General features: G+C 40.5%; 1 protein-coding gene across 1 annotated transcript in view; it reads left to right on the top strand.

Annotated features, from left to right (window-relative positions):
- The window catches only part of otog (otogelin), a 220,029-nt gene that overhangs the window by 123,404 nt on the left and 80,154 nt on the right, over positions 1-16,471 (top strand). Inside the window, exon 31 of the mRNA XM_048607318.1 lies at positions 4,079-4,357. Within this exon, the coding sequence (XP_048463275.1) occupies positions 4,079-4,357 (279 nt within the window). The remainder of the gene's footprint in view (positions 1-4,078; positions 4,358-16,471) is intronic.

Below are 16,471 nucleotides of genomic sequence, written 5' to 3'. Positions count from 1 at the left end.
TTAAGGTTCCACTGGGAATGTGCAAGATTATCAACCAAGCATGAACAATTGCAACAGAAGACCAAGATTTCACAGCAACTCCCAGCAGAAGGTGGTAACAGGCATATTGCATTTCATCAATTTATAATCAAACAATGATAAAATATATCAAATGTGCAAGAGTATCAGTCAAACAACAACCCGGACTGATATTCTTTCACTCCTTATCTAGTTTAAAGTCATGTATGATGATATCATCCATTGTCTGTCATTTTGCTGAGATCAGCAAAGGTAAAAAGTGCAGAATAATCTTTGGCTTTTCTCACTTATATGGCAAATCTATAGACTAGTATACATTTTCTGGTACAGTTATAGTTAATCCCTAGATGATTACAAATGGGTTCAAAATAAACCCAAGATAATGTATTGGGGTCAGATAATTTGCATGATTAGACATTGCTCCAGATTTGAAAATGTATAGACTCTGTCAAATTGTAGGAGCAGAAAATTGAGGTCCATGCAGAAAGTACAAGGGAAGAATAATTGACAAAGCTCCTTGGAGTTGAGAAATATTTGGGAGAAATTTCAACACATGTGCCAAAGATGAAGGGGGATGAATGCTACGAGAATATGCCGAAGTTTCTAAGATTAAATTTTCAATCAAAAGTAGCCAGTCAACTTTTATTCAAGTAATACTTTGGAGATTGAAATCTGCTTCTTTGCTTTGCTATTGTGGAGTTGCCAGGTCAGCGATTGCATCATCAACACCACACCTAAAATGTAGTGGAAAAGAAACAAGAAAGTATTTTTATTACTGCATTTTAATTTATAAATAAATTAAAATCTCCATGGAGCAAGGTGTTAATTTCTGTACACTAAATTCATCAAATTTATCACAATCATAAGCCATATCTACAAATTTTTACATTTATTCATTCAGTTTTTTTTTCCCAGCGTACAGAAGTTAATATTACTTCCCAATCCATGGAAATTATCATCCTCCTTGACTTCAGAACCAAGTAATGCATTGTGTTGTATTTTGTTCAGCTATATTTCAGTCCACCTAATTCATCCATCCTTTGCAATGAATGCAGACAACTACTCCTTTTAGGTATTGCTGATTTTGGAGGCTTTTTCTCCCCCTCTTGAATATCACCATTAGATAAAGTAATAAAAACAAAATACTATGGATGCTGGATATCTGAAACAGATACAGAGAATGCTGGGGAAATGTAGCAGGTCTGGTTGCATCTGGGGAAAGAGAATCAGAGTTAATGGTTTGAGTCCAGTATAACTGTTCTTCTCAGAAGAAAATCTGAAGAGCAGTCATACCAGACTCTCAACTTTCAGACCACCAACATAAGCTTTGCCCTGTCAAACATGCCGAACAGTACAATGGTGAATCAACTCTTTGCACCATCAGTTTTCTTCAATAACACGGTTTTCTCACCAAGTTTGATCACCATTTGATTGGCTGGCACTGAAAAATGCATGGGCGTCTCATTCATGTTTCTAATACCATCCAATCTGTATCCAGTATTTTATCAATGTTTGTTTATAAATTGTTGAAATGCAATAAGCCTGTTACCACCTTCTGTAGGGAGATGGTCTGACATCTTGCTCTTCTGTTGTAATAGTTGTCTTTGCTTCTCTTCATAAACCTGACGCATACTCCAGAGTGAACATTCAAATTGATCCTTAGGGAACTCAGAGTCAATTCTGGCAACATGTACTGACAAATTTTACAACTTTGTTTTCCAGTTCTGGCCACCAACCAGGCTTTCCTCTTTTTGAACAATTAGTCTTGGGAATCTGCCAAATCACTGTAGAGATCTTCCTCTAATTTCTAATGTTCTTCACTGATAATCTTGAATTCTCTAGCTGCTGTATAAACATAATGACTTCACATACCAACTGGCCTGTCTGTCTGTTGTTCCTTCTTGATACTATTTTGCTCTATCGGAAGGCAGAATTGGTGGCCACACAGAACACAGCAATCAAGTGGTAAGCTTGAAATCATATGTTCATGTGCACAAGGAATGAATAGCCACTTTTAATGGTTTGTTATGGTTCTATCAATTGGCAGAAAGGTGACTTGGTACTCACTACCTGGTCACTGCTGAGGTTTTGTTTTGCAGAAGGTTGAGGGTTAACATTTATAGGATTGATCATTTCTCAAGTACTTGCAGTCAAATAAAGGTAAAACGAAATTGTAATACAAGCCCACAGAGACGTTACAGAGTGGGTGGGGATCTGGCCCTCTCTTTGAAGGCTGCTGAAATGACAGTTCAACAACATGTCACTATGAGGAAGGTAATTTGTTTTTTTTTTCCATTTTATGACACAATCCTGAATGATGAGCACTACAACGTATGTGGAAGGAGATAGGTCCAGTTGAGCAGCATGGAGAGCCCCTTAGCTAGTCCTTTGCAGGTGTTAGCTGTAATGCAAAATTTGTATTTGCAGATACATTCTATTTTGTTCACAAAGCTCACAATTTATAGACTGAGATAACAAAGTGTAGAGCTGGATGAACGCAGCAGGCAAGGTGGCTCAGTGGTTAGCACTGCTGCCTCACAGCGCCAAGGACCTGGGTTCAATTCCACCCTCGGGCACCTGTCTGTGTGGAGTTTGCACGTTCTCCCTTTGTTTAAGCCTTCCTGCTCCGCTGATGCTGCTTGGCCTGTTGTGTTCATCCAGCTCTACACCTTGTTATCTCAGATTCTCCAGCATCTGCAGTTCCTACTACCTCTGAAACAATTTATGGACTGTCAGCCAATGTGGTGTTTTATAAATTCCTACTTTAGAAATAAAACCAGTCTGACTCCAAACCAAAACACAAACAGATTCTAAACAAGGCCTCACACCTAACATACATTGTCTGACCTAAAATGTCACCTCTTCTTTACACTGATAAAACCTTTAATTCTCTCAGGACTGTGACTTGAAAGGAATTTGGGGATTTACATATACATATTAATCAATTAAAACCTTCTAACTGATTTAAGATTTAACAACATCTTAGGTTTGTTTAATACATCTTCATCAGTGGTGTGATCCTTTGATCTTTTACTTACAAATTCCGAATCTGATACTATCTCTCTCACTAACACCTGAAGAAGGACCGAGGCTCCAAAAGCTTGTTTTGAAATAAACCTGTTTGTATTAGGGTCAGCAGTGCCTCAGTAGTCCTACATCACATTTACCAGGGTTCCAGGTTCTAATCCCATTCCAAAATTTGAATGATAGCTAGACTTCTGAGGCTAAGTTATGAGGCAAGATTAGATAAATTAGGACTGTTCTCTAGAGTTTAGAATTAAGGGGGTATCCGATTGAAGTCTTCAAGATGTTGACAGGAAAAGACAGGAAAGATAAAGATAAACAATTTCTTCTGGTTGGAGATTCTAGCGCTAGAGGGCATAGTCTGAGAATTACGGCCAGACCATTCGGGAGAGATGTTATGGAGAACTTCTACACATAAAGGGTCATAGATGTTCAAAATTTTCTTCCACAAATGGTAATGAATGTGGGATCAGTTGTTAATTTTAAATCTGAGATAGATACATTTCCATTAAGCAAAGGTATTAAAGGAGATGGGTCAAAGGCAAGTGTATGGAGTTAAGCCACATATCAACCACGATCTTGTTGAATGGTGGAATAGGCTCGAGCGGCTGAATGGTCTATTCCTGTTCCTATGAATGCAAACTAAGTTAAAACGTAAACTCCAGTGCATTGCTGACTCGGTGCTGCACTGTTGCAAGTGATATCTTTGGGATGAGACAGTGTACTGAGGCCTCATCTGTCTGTTCAAATGTGAAAGATTCGGTGGAAGAGCATGTGTACTATTTCTAGTGGCTGGCAATATTTAGCCCTTAGCAAAAGAATAACAGATTATCTGGTCATTATCAAATTGCTACTTACATTCAAGTTGGTGGCCATGGTCTCTACACTACACTTACACTTTAAATGTATTTAAATGGATGTAAAGTATTTTGAAACTTCTTCCATTCATGAAAAGTGTTTTATAAATGCAAGACCTTTTATTTTGATGATAATGGAAACTGCTGTATAAATGCAAGTTTTTTTTTATTTACAACAGACATATCATTAGTTTCTTTGGAAGTGGCTGACAAACCAAATTACTTCCTTCATACTGTATTTGATGGATCCCTGCAGCTCAGTAAATGGGAAGACAACAACATTTTTCAAAAAGAAGCAACGTTTATATTTCACAAAGATGCATGGGTTTTAGGATATGATGCCTTTGAGTCTTACACAAGACCAGGATTTTTTGTTCATCAAATGGGCTCCTTGCTACACCTGATGAAATACAATCATTCAGTAAGTTACAGACATGCTACTCTCTTCCAGCTTGCAGGTAAGTAATATCTTTCGTCAAAATATGATGAGAGTAATGAACAAAAACATGTTTTAAAAATGTGATCATTTTAAATGAGGATCCTACTGTTTGTTGTAATTCATTAAAATGCATTTTTATGTGAAGTTTCTGATGGACAGCTCCTAACTTTTTAATTGATGTTTTAATCTGGAGTAATAGTTCAGTTTCTAGTCAGTCAGTTTTCAAACATTGGCTAGATTTAAAATGATAACGAAAGTCAAAGGACAAAGAAATAAGAATAGTCCATTCCAGCACAACATTCTAGGCTACAAACTCTTACTTCCCAACACTTAACTGCACATATATGTTCTAAAGAAGGGTCACTGGACCTGAAAAGTTAACTCTGCTTTGTCCACAGATGCTGCCAGACCTGATGAGGTTTTCCAGCAATTTCTGGTTTTTTTTTCTGATTTCCAGCATCCACAGTTTTTTTTTTTTTGTTGATCATGCATATGTTTCCTGACTCTCCCAGCCTGATTTTTGAAAACAATATTCAAGATTCATCTTATTAATGTCATTTAATATTTCATGATAAAGCAATCCTTTGTTGTAATATTGATGGTTTGACCCGAGTCCCTTAGGTGGAATACTGCTACCAACCTTTCTTCCTGAGCTAGGAAGTCTAGGGGCTTTCTAGCAGTTAGTGCTGAGTGATGACTCAGCAGAAAGGGCTTCCAGCTTGGGTAATAAGATAAGTTTTATTACATAGTTTTAATTCTGTACAGATTGCATTAACTAATATTAACACAAAATAGGTAAACCACATGTATCTTCATAAGCAGACTGGCTCAGAAACCAGTTGCTGTCTGCATGGACTCCTGATGCTATATTACTTATCACAACGTGCACAGCTTCATCTTAGCGCTTTCAAATCCATTATGTTATACACATCCACCCAATCTTTCTTTCTCCTCAACTCACCCATCATATAATGATATAAGAGCTATTCTGTACTTACCTTTCACATTCTTTTCTGCAAGACTATATATCTTAAACACCTCAGTTTTTAAAAATATATTATCCTCTACATCTTATTGTTTTTCACTGTACTATCCTACCGTTCACTGGTGACTTAAGAGCCTTTTCTTACTGATACTATGGTTTGACCCATGCTGAGGGAAACATATACCAAGTGTCCAACCTATTAGGGGAAAATCTGACAGGCTAGTGGCTGGGCTGCCCCTCCCTTTTTGGGCACTTTGTAACAGTCAAAGTGCCATCTTGCCTTTCGTCCCAGTTATTCTCCACCCTCTGCTCTCCAACAGGTTGAGAAGGGCTGCCTTAAACCAGTTAATGGACTAACAGTAATTAAATGGCTGCAAAGTGAACAGGCTTGACCCAGAATTTTACACGGGCAGACCCCAGCCATTTAAAATTCAGCTCATAATTAAAGTTACCTCAGAGAAGCTGTGAAGATACCAAGTTGCATCAGAGGTTTGAAGAGATGGTGAAACACTAAATGTGAAAATATCAAATGGTAGCTAGTGATTCCAGTTTGTTAAAGTAATAAGGAACATGGATCTAGTGTTTTAAAGAATAAAACAAAATAAATTGCCCCATTCATGCTCAAATAGGAAAATGGTTTAAAAACTGAAAGAACTGCAGATGCTGTAAATCAGAAACACAAAAACAAAATTTCTTCAGAAGGGTCACTCAACCTGAAACGTTAACTGATTTCTCTCCCGAGATACTGCTAGACCTGCTGGGCTTTTCCAGCAGTTAGGAAAATGGTGTAACTTAGCCAAAACTATTGAATAATTGATAGTTTGAATGGTAAAGGGTCACAATTTTAAGGAAAGTGCTTACTATAATGTGGTGTCATACATAAGTGAGAGAGAATTAAGCTCCTTGTGCTACCATCAGATTAATGCATAATGATTCAGAGCTATTTTAACAAAACTATATAGCTACCATCATGGTTTTGATAGAAGGATAACAGGTAAAGAGCACAGGAGGAGAGTGACCACCCCTGTCTTTTTATGACGGTATGCGGTTTGCTTTTCATTGACAAACCATCAGGGATCCATGAAGACTAATGGCAACCACAATGCAGTTTGCTCATTCTGAGAAAGTGTGAAAATTGTTCAGCTTTCATGTTCACATAGTCAACAATCGGAGCTTGGGAAGTGGAGAAGAAACAATCTATGATGGATGGGAAGGGGGATAGAGGAATTTCTTGGATGACTTGCAGATACTTTACACAATAAGTGTTTGGATGTGGCAACTGTTTTTGAGTAAACAAGCTTGTCGACACTATCAAAACAACAAGATGAATTGGCAATTATTATGATGTTATTGATTAAGGGAGAAATGTTGATCAGTAAACTTCTGTTTGAATAGTGACATGATAAATTTGATGTTCCTTTCAACTGCCGACAAGGGCTGACACAAAATATGCCTCTTCCAACGTAGGCTTGTAATTGAATATTAACCTAAATTAATCATTCAAATTTAGCATGTGACACAAATCCACAATCAGATTATGATTGTTGCAAAAAAGCATTTTTAAATACATTTGAAACTTAAAGCTGTTATACTGAGTTTCTTATCTGTGACTAAAGAAACTTTGGTCATCAAGCTAAATTGCCAAAATCAGGAGTATCTGCACAAGTAGGATTTTCTCCTGTTATAGTTCATTCAGTTAATAAAACATTCAATTAATGTGTTAATGATCACATTATGAACTTCACTGTGTTTTTCATTGTATAATGATGTCGGGCTGACACAGCTGTGGTTGGAATGCACCAACTTTTTAAAAATGACAGATTCTGTTAATGTTAAGTGACTATTATCTGCTAACAAATGCTTTTAATCACAGATTCATTTATAGGTGGTCTGACAAGAATATTGCCACCACTGGCATTTAAAAAAAAAATACCAGAAACAAGCTTTCCTTTAAACAGTACCTCTTCCTTCCTTTTAAGTGAGATAAAAAGCATGTTACAATCCTCAGTGATAATGTTTGAAGAAGTGCCATTGATATATCTTTTAGAGCATAGGGATCTTGCTCTCAAAGCAGTTCATGCTAAACATTCAATCCATGCCAATGGAAAACTTAAACAATTTACTTCAGCAAAAGGGATCAGATCAAATGATCAAGTGGCATTTCATTAATCACCACATCCAAGGATTCAAGTTTCAACATTTTTATTAGCAAAGCTCTGTTGCACTTGCTTCATTCCCGAGTGCACTTTCTTAGGCACAGCCTGGACCCAGCATGCTGATGCAGGGTAATTACACATTCTAAAAATACAGCACCATTTGTTTAAGGTAATGGAAAAGTCATACCAGCTACAGAGTGTAAAGGCAAAGAGAGATTAAGTTTCATGCTGACTATTGTAAATGCCTAACATATTAGATCAACGATCATATCCAACTGGGGAATGAAGATGCTTAGTGTAATGCAAGGATGAGTGAAAATAACTAAATATTAGAAAAGGATTTCAAGAAGAAAAAGCATTTTTCTTTATTCTCTATTGTGTACTGAACAACAGTTCTCAACTATGAAATAGCTGTTTATTTTTCATTTTCAATCTCATGCTTTTTATTCATTCATTCTCTCCCCAGAATGATTGCTGGCTGCAATTTTCATCCGCACCATCATTGCCTCTTCATGTTGAAAGAGTGGTATCAGTGGTGGGGGTTGGTGGGGGGTAAATGGAAGTCTTTTACAGTGCCTTCCGCAGTTGGCTATGTCATTTTTTTTTCACCTTATTCACTGCCTGAGATGGAATTGACCATCATTGCAAGATGCTACATCTCGTGGCTAGAATAAGTATTGGCAAAAGCTTTACTAAATATTAATAGATAAACAGAAAGTTCATGAATGCTGAAAATAGATGACTGGTCAATCAATATCTGAAAGAGGGAAAAGTGTTAACAATTTGAATGTTAATTATATAATAAGATCTTTGGTGAGATTGGCAAGGAAAACAAAATCTAAAGGATGGAACAGCAGTTTGAGGTGTGGTTATTCTACACCAAACATTAGCCTATGTAGCAGACCGGCATGTTTCCCACTTCAGAAAATAACTTGTGATCTAAGGCTCAATGTCATCATTAGCAGAGCTTCAAACTCTTGATTTAATGATTTAACTCAAATCATTCAGTTATTCTATAATGTCAGTACCATATCTACATTTCACCACATTCCAAATCCATCTGTATTTCTTGTGGTGTTTCCAGGCATGAAACATTGCAGTGACCTCATATTCCATGGGAACCATGGCTGGGAACATGCACATCATGACACTAATACAGCTCTTATTTATGAAAAAAATAAGTTGCAGTTTTTGGTTCACACAAAAACAGTTCTCATTTGTACAATAAATGAGTATTCACATAACTATTAGTAGATAAAACAATTTAAGTGTAGGTATTTATCTGAGGAAGAATGTAAAAGCTCAAATTAAAAGCAATCAATGTTTGAAACATACAATGAGCCATTTGCATTTGAAGGAGAAAGATGAATTAATATTCTGAGTGAATCTTTGAAGGAATGTGTTGGAGATGCGTTTATTTATTCACTTGAAAACAACTGGTTCCTTTCTCAGTTTCAATTCTGGCATTGTCTACCAAATGATGTTGGGCATACAACATAGCTCTCCAAAGGAGTAACTAGTCATATTGTAATAAAAAACAAAGAAAATTACAGCACAGCAACAGGCCCTTTGGCCTTCCAAGCCTGCACCAACATGCTGCCTGTCGCAACTAAAACCCCCTACCCTTCCGGGGACCGTATCCCACTATTCCCATCCTATTCATGTATTTGCCAAGATACCCTTTAAAAGGTACAATCATATCTGCTTCCCTACCTCCCCTGGAAGCGAGTTCCAGGAACCCACCACCCTCTTAAAAAAAAAACTTGCCTCTTACATTTCTTTTAAACCTTGTCCCTCGCACCATAAACCCATGGCCCCTGGTAACTGACTCTTCTACCCGGAGGTGGAAAGCTTCTGACTGTCCATGCCCTTCATAATCTTGTAGACCTCTATCAGGTCACCCCTCAATGTCCGTTGTTCCAGTGAGACCAACCCAAGTGTCTCCAACCTCTCCACATAGCTAATGCCCTCCATTCCAGGCAGCATCCTGGTAAATCTTTTCTGTACCCTCTCCAATGCCACCACATCCTTCTGAAGAAAGGTCCCGACCTGAAACATCAACTTCCCTGCCCCTCTGATGCTGCCTGGCCTGCTGTGTTCTTCCAGATCCATACTGTGTTATCTCTGACTCCAGTATCTGCAGTTCTTGCTATCTCTGACATCCTTCTGGTGGTGTGGCAACCAGAATTGAACACAATATTACAAATGCAGCCTAAGTAAAGGTTCTATATAGCTGCAACATTACATGCCAACTTTTAAACTCAGTGCCCCAGCTGATGAAGGCAAGCATGCCATATGCCTTGTTGACTACCTTTTCCACCTGCTTTGCCACTTTGAGTGACCTGTGTACCTGTGCACCCCGATCCCTCTGCCTATCAGTACTCTTAAGGGTTCTGCCATTTACTGTATATTTTCCATCTGGATTAGACCTTCCGAAATGCATTACCTCACATTTTTCCAGATTAAACTCCATCTGCCATCTCTCTGCCCGAGTCACCAACTGATCTATATCCTACTGTATACTCTGACAGTCCCCATCACTATCTGCAATTCCACCAACCTTTGTGTCATCGGCAAACTTACTAATCAGACCAGTTACATTCTCCTCCAAATCATATATATATATTACAGACAGCAAAGGCCCAAACACCGATCCCTGAGGAACGCCACTCGTCACAGCCCTACATTCAGAAACAAATCCTTCCACTGCTACCCTCGGTCTTCTGTGACCGAGCCAGTTTTTTATCCATCTTGCAAGCTCACCTCTGACCCCGTGTGACTTTACCTTCTGTATCAGCCTGCCATGAGGGACCTTGTCAAAGGCCTTACTGAAGTCCATGTAGACAACAAACAGTGACCTACCCTCATCAATCATCTTTGTCACTTCCTCAAGAAACTCAAACAAGTTAGTGAGACACGACCTCCCATTCACAAAACTATATTGCCTCTCGCTAATACACCCACTTATTTCCAAGTGGGAGTAAAACCTGTCTCGAAGAATCTTCTCCAATATTTTCCCTACCACTGACGCAAGGCTCACCAGCCTGTAATTAGCTGGATTATCTCTGCCACACTTCTTAAACAAAGGAACAACACTGGCTCTTTTCCAATCCTCTGGGACCTCCCCTGTCATCAGTGAGGATTCTAAGATTTCTCTCAAGGTCCCAGCAATTTTTTCCCTTGCTTCTCTCAGTATTCTGGGGTATATCCCATCAGGCTCTGGGGACTTGTCTACCTTAATGTTTTTCAAGACCCCAATACTTCTTCCCTTTTGATCTCAACATGACCTAAACTATCTACACACCCTTCCCCAGGCTCATCATCCACAAAGTCCTTCTCTCTGGTGAATACTGATGCAAAGTATTTATTTAATACCTCACCCATTTCCTTTGGCTCCACATGAATTCTCTTCCCTGTCCTTGAGTGGGCTAACCCTTTCCCTGGCTATCCTCTTGCTCTTTATATATGTATAAAAAGCCTTGGGATTTTCCTTAATCCTGTTGGCCAATGATTTTTCATGATCCCTTTTAGCTCTTCTGACTCCTTGCATAAGTTTCTTTTGACTTTCCTTGTATTCCACTCTTGCTTCGTGTGTTCCTAGGCTCCTAGCCTTGACAAATGCTTCTTTTTTCTTTTTGACTCACCTTACAATATCTCTCATTATCCAAGGTTTCCTAAACTTGCCATACTTATCGTTCATCCTTACAGGAACGTGCCAGTCCGGAGTTCCTATCAATTTACACTTGAAAGCCTCCCACATACCAGATGTTGAACTTCCCTCAAATGTCTGCCTCCTATCTACATTCTTCAGTTCCTGCCTAATACTGTTGTAATTAGCCTTCCCCCAATTTAGCACCTTCACCTGACAAATACACTTATCCTTATCCATCAGTATCTTAAAGCTTACTGAATTGTGATCACTGTTCCCAAGCTGCTCCCCTACTGAGATGTCTATCACCTGGCCAGGCTCATTTCTCAATACTAGGTCCAGTACGACCCCTTTCCTAGTTGGACTATCCACATACTGTTTCAAGAACCCCTCCTGGATGGTCCTTACAAACTCTGCCCATCCGCTCCCCAAGCGCTAAGTGAGTCCCAGTCAATATATGGGCATTTAAAGACTCCCACGACAACAACCCTGTTACTTCTACATCTTGCCAAAATCTGCCTATGTATCTGTTCTTCTATCTCCCACTGGCTGTTGGGAGCTCATAGTAAACCCCAAACATTGTGATTGCACCCTTCCTGTTCCCGAGCTCTATCCATATTGTCTTGCTTTATGAGGTGTCCTCCTGCAGTACAGCTGTGATAGTCTCCTTAACAAGTAGTACAACTCCCCCACCCCTTTTACATCCCCCTCTGTCCCGCCTGAAACAACTAAATACTCCTGAATACAAGGACCTTAGGAAAGATGAGCAGTGGCAATATTAATTGCTTTGAATACTACTGTGCTGAAGAGAGACTGAATGTCTTGTAGGGGTCTAGGACAGAGTTATATTGCTGGGTGTATTCTTTAAGCCACTAATTTGTGGACAGATCGATGAGCAAATTTGCAGCAAATTACAGAATAGAGCGAAACTAGAGCTGTAATAATACGAATCTTCAATAATGCTAATGTAGACTGGAATGGTTGATAAAGTGTCACGTAGTAGTGACAGCAAAGTTGAAACACATTGAATAAAATGTGAATAAAATGCACAATGGAAAAGTAGATACAGAATTGATTACCAGTGACTAGAAATAAAAGTAATGGTGAACAGTTGTTTCTCATAGTGATATATATGGAGGTTGCCCATTAGTTCAGTGTTCAGGTTTTTACTTTTAGTGATTTATATGTCATGGATGTATATTGCAATTTTAAAAATTGCAAATGGCACAAAACCTGGAAGTATGGTTAACTTTGTGGAGTTATAATAGACTTCAAGAGGGTTTAGATAAGCTGGTAGAATGGGTGGGCACATGGTAGATGAAAATCAATGCAGAGAAATGTGTAGCAATACATTTTGGTGTAAGAATAAGGAGAGGCAATATAACCTAAAGGATACAATTCTAAAGATGGTGCACGAATGGACCAGGGTGCTTACGTGCACAATCCATTGAAGATGGTAGGTTGAGAAAGTGATTAAAAAGGCGTAGGTAAATCTGAGGCAGAAAGTACAAATGCAAGGAGGTTACTGTGAAACTTTATGAAACAGTGGTTTGTCCTCTGCTGGAATGTTGCTCGTTCTCTGCAGTGCACTTTAAGAAGGATGTGGAGGCATTAGACAGGATACAGAAAAGAAATTGTGATAATGGTTCCATAGATGAAGGACTTCAATTGCGAGGATAGGTTGTAAAAGCTGGGTTCTCCTTGGAAGAAAGAAGCTCAAAATCATGAGAGTCCAGACAAAATAAATAGAATCTGTTTCCATTAACAGTAGGTTGAGAATTACATAGAACATAACAGCACAGTACAGGCCCTTCTGCCCTTGATGTTGCGCCGACCTGTGAAACCAATCTGAAGTCCATCTAACCTACACTATTCCATTATCATCCATATGTTTATCCAATGACCATTTAAATGCCCTTAAAGTTGGCGAGTCTACTACTTTTGCAGGCAGGGCATTCCACGCCCTTACTACTCCCTGAGTAAAGAACCTACCTCTGACATCTGTCCTATATCTATCACCCCTCAATTTAAAGCTATGTCCCCTCGTGCTAGCCACCACCATCCGAGGAAAAAGGCTCCCACTGTCCACCCTATCTAATCCTCTGATCGTCTTGTATGTCTCTATTAAGTCACCTCTTAACCTTCTTCTCTCTAACGAAAACAGCCTCAAGACCCTCAGCCTTTCCTCATAAGACCTTCCCTCCATACCAGGCAACATCCTGGTAAATCTCCTCTGCACCCTTTCCAATGCTTCCACATCCTTCCTATAATGCGGTGACCAGAACTGTACGCAATACTCCAAGTGCGGCCGCACCAGAGTTTTGTACAGCTGCAACATGACCTCATGGCTCTGAAACTCAATCCCTCTACTAATAAAACCTAACACACCGTACGCCTTCTTAACAACCCTATCAACCTGGGTGGCAACTTTCGTGGATCCATGCACTTGGACACCGAGATCTCTCTGCTCATCCACACTACCAAGAATCTTACCATTAGCCCAGTACTCTGTATTCCTGTTACTCCTTCCAAAGTGAATCACCTCACACTTTTCCGCATTAAACTCCATTTGCCACTTCTCAACCCAGCTCTGCAGCTTATCTATGTCCCTCTGTAACCTGCAACATCCTTCCGCACTATCCACAACTCCACTGACTTTGGTGTCATCCGCAAATTTACTAACCCATCCTTCTACGCCCTCATCCAGGTCATTTATAAAAGTGACAAACAGCAGTGGCCCCAAAGCAGATCCTTGAGGTACACCACTAGTAACTGAACTCCAGGATGAACATTTCCCATCAACCACCACCCTCTGTCTTCTTACAGCTAGCCAATTTCTGATCCAAACCGCTAAATCACCCTCAATCCCATGCCTCCGTATTTTCTGCAATAGCCTACCATGGGAACCTTATCAAATGCTTTACTGAAATCCATATACACCACATCAACCGCTTTACCCTCATCCACCTGTTTGGTCACCTTCTCAAAGAACTCAATAAAGGTTTGTGAGGCATGACCTACCTTCACAAAACCGTGTTGACTATCCCCAATCAAATTATTCCTTTCTAGATGATTATAAATCCTCTCTCTTATACTCCTTTCCAACACTTTACCCACAACCGAAGTAAGGCTCACTGGTCTATAATTACCAGGGTTGTCTCTACTCCCCTTCTTGAACAAGGGGACAACATTTGCTAGTCTCCAGTCTTCTGGCACTATTCCTGTAGACAATGACGACATAAAGATCAAAGCCAAAGGCTCTGCAATCTCCTCCCTAGCTTCCCAGAGAATCCTAGGATAAATCCCATCCGGCCCAGGGGACTTATCTATTTTCACACCTTCCAGAATTGCTAACACCTCCTCCTTATGAACCTTAATCCCGTCTAGTCTAATAGCCTGTATCTCAGTATTCTCCTCGACAACATTGTCTTTTTCCTGTGTGAATACTGACGAAAAATATGCATTTAGCACCTCTCCTATCTCTTCAGACTCCACGCACAACTTCCCACTACTGTCCTTGACTGGTCCTAATCTTACTCTAGTCATTCTTTTATTCCTGACATATCTATAGAAAGCTTTAGGGTTTTCCTTGATCCTACTTGCTAAAGACTTCTCATGTCCCCTCCTGGCTCTTCTTAGCTCTCTCTTTAGGTCCGTCCTGGCTAACTTGTAACTCTCAAGCACCCTAACTGAGCCTTCACGCCTCATCTCTACATAAGCCTCCTTCTTCCTCTTGACAAGAGATTCAACTTCTTTAGTAAACCACGGTTCCCTCGCTCGACCACTTCCTCCCTGCCTGACAGGTACATACTTCTCAAGGACACGCAGTAGCTGTTCCTTGAACAAGCTCCGCATTTCAATTGTGCCCAGCCCCTGCAGTTTCCTTCTCCATCCTATGCATCCTAAATCTTGCCTAATCGCCTCATAATTGCCTTTCCCCCAGCTACCCCCTGCGGTATATACCTACCCCTTTCCATCGCTAAAGTAAACGTAACCGAATTGTGGTCACTATCACCAAAGTGCTCACCTACCTCCAAATCTAACACCTGGCCTGGTTCATTACCCAGTACCAAATCCAATGTGGCCTCGCCTCTTGTTGGCCTATCTACATACTGTGTCAGGAAACCCTCCTGCACACATTGGACAAAAACTGACCCATCTAAAAGTACTTGAACTATATCGTTTCCAGTCAATATTTGGAAAGTTAAAGTCCCCCATAACAACTACCCTGTTACTTTCGCTCCTATCCAGAATCATCTTTGCAATCTTTTCCTCTCCATTTCTGGAACTTTTCGGAGGCCTATAGAAAACTCCCGACAGGGTGACCTCTCCTTTCCTGTTTCTAACCTCAGCCCATACTACCTCAGTAGACGAGTCCTCATCAAACATCCTTTCTGCCACCGTAATACTGGCCTTGACTAACAATGCCACACCTCCCCCTCTTTTACCACCTTCTCTGATCTTACTGAAACATCTAAACCCCGGAACCTGCAGCAACCATTCCTGTCCCTGCTCTATCCATGTCTCCGAAATGGCCACAAAGTCGAAGTCCCAGGTACCAACACATGCTGCAAGTTCACCCACCTTATTTCGGATGCTCCTGGCATTGAAGTAGACACACTTCAAACCACCTTCCTGCCTGCCGGTACACTCCTGCGACCTTGAAACCTTATTCATGACCTCACTACTCTCAACTTGCTGTACACTGGAGCTACAATTCAGGTTCCCATCCCCCTGCTGAATTAGTTTAAACCCTCCCGAAGAGCAATAGCAAATTTCCCCCCCAGGATATTGGTACCCCTCTGGTTCAGGTATAGACCATCCCGTTTGTAGAGGTCCCACCTACCTCAGAATGGGCACCAATTATCCAGGTATCTGAATCCCTCCCTCCTGCACCATCCCTGTAGCCACGTGTTCAACTGCTCTCTCTCCCTATTCCTCGCCTCGCTAGCACGTGGCACGGGTAACAAACCAGAGATAACAACTCTGTTTGTTCTCTCTAAGCTTCCACCCTAGCTCCTTGAATTTCTGCCTTACATCCCCATCCCTTTTCCTACATATGTCGTTGGTGCCTATGTGGACCACGACTTAGGGCTGCTCCCCCTCCCCCTTAAGGATCCTGAAAACACAATCCGAGACATCACGGACCCCGGCACCTGGGAGGCAACACACCAACCGCGAGTCTCTCTCGTTCCCACAGAATCTCCTATCTGTCCCCCTAACTATGGAGTCCCCAGTGACTAATGCTCTCCTCCTCTCTCCCCTTCCCTTCTGAGCAACAGGGACAGACTCTGTGCCAGAGACCTGTACCCCATGGCTTACCCCTAGTAAGTCATCCCCCCC

The sequence above is a fragment of the Rhincodon typus genome, chromosome 17 (genome assembly GCF_021869965.1).
Source record: "Rhincodon typus isolate 14 chromosome 17, sRhiTyp1.1, whole genome shotgun sequence".
NCBI lineage: Eukaryota > Metazoa > Chordata > Chondrichthyes > Orectolobiformes > Rhincodontidae > Rhincodon > Rhincodon typus.
Note: the sequence above shows the minus strand (reverse complement) of the source record. Positions and strands in the feature narration are given on the sequence as shown.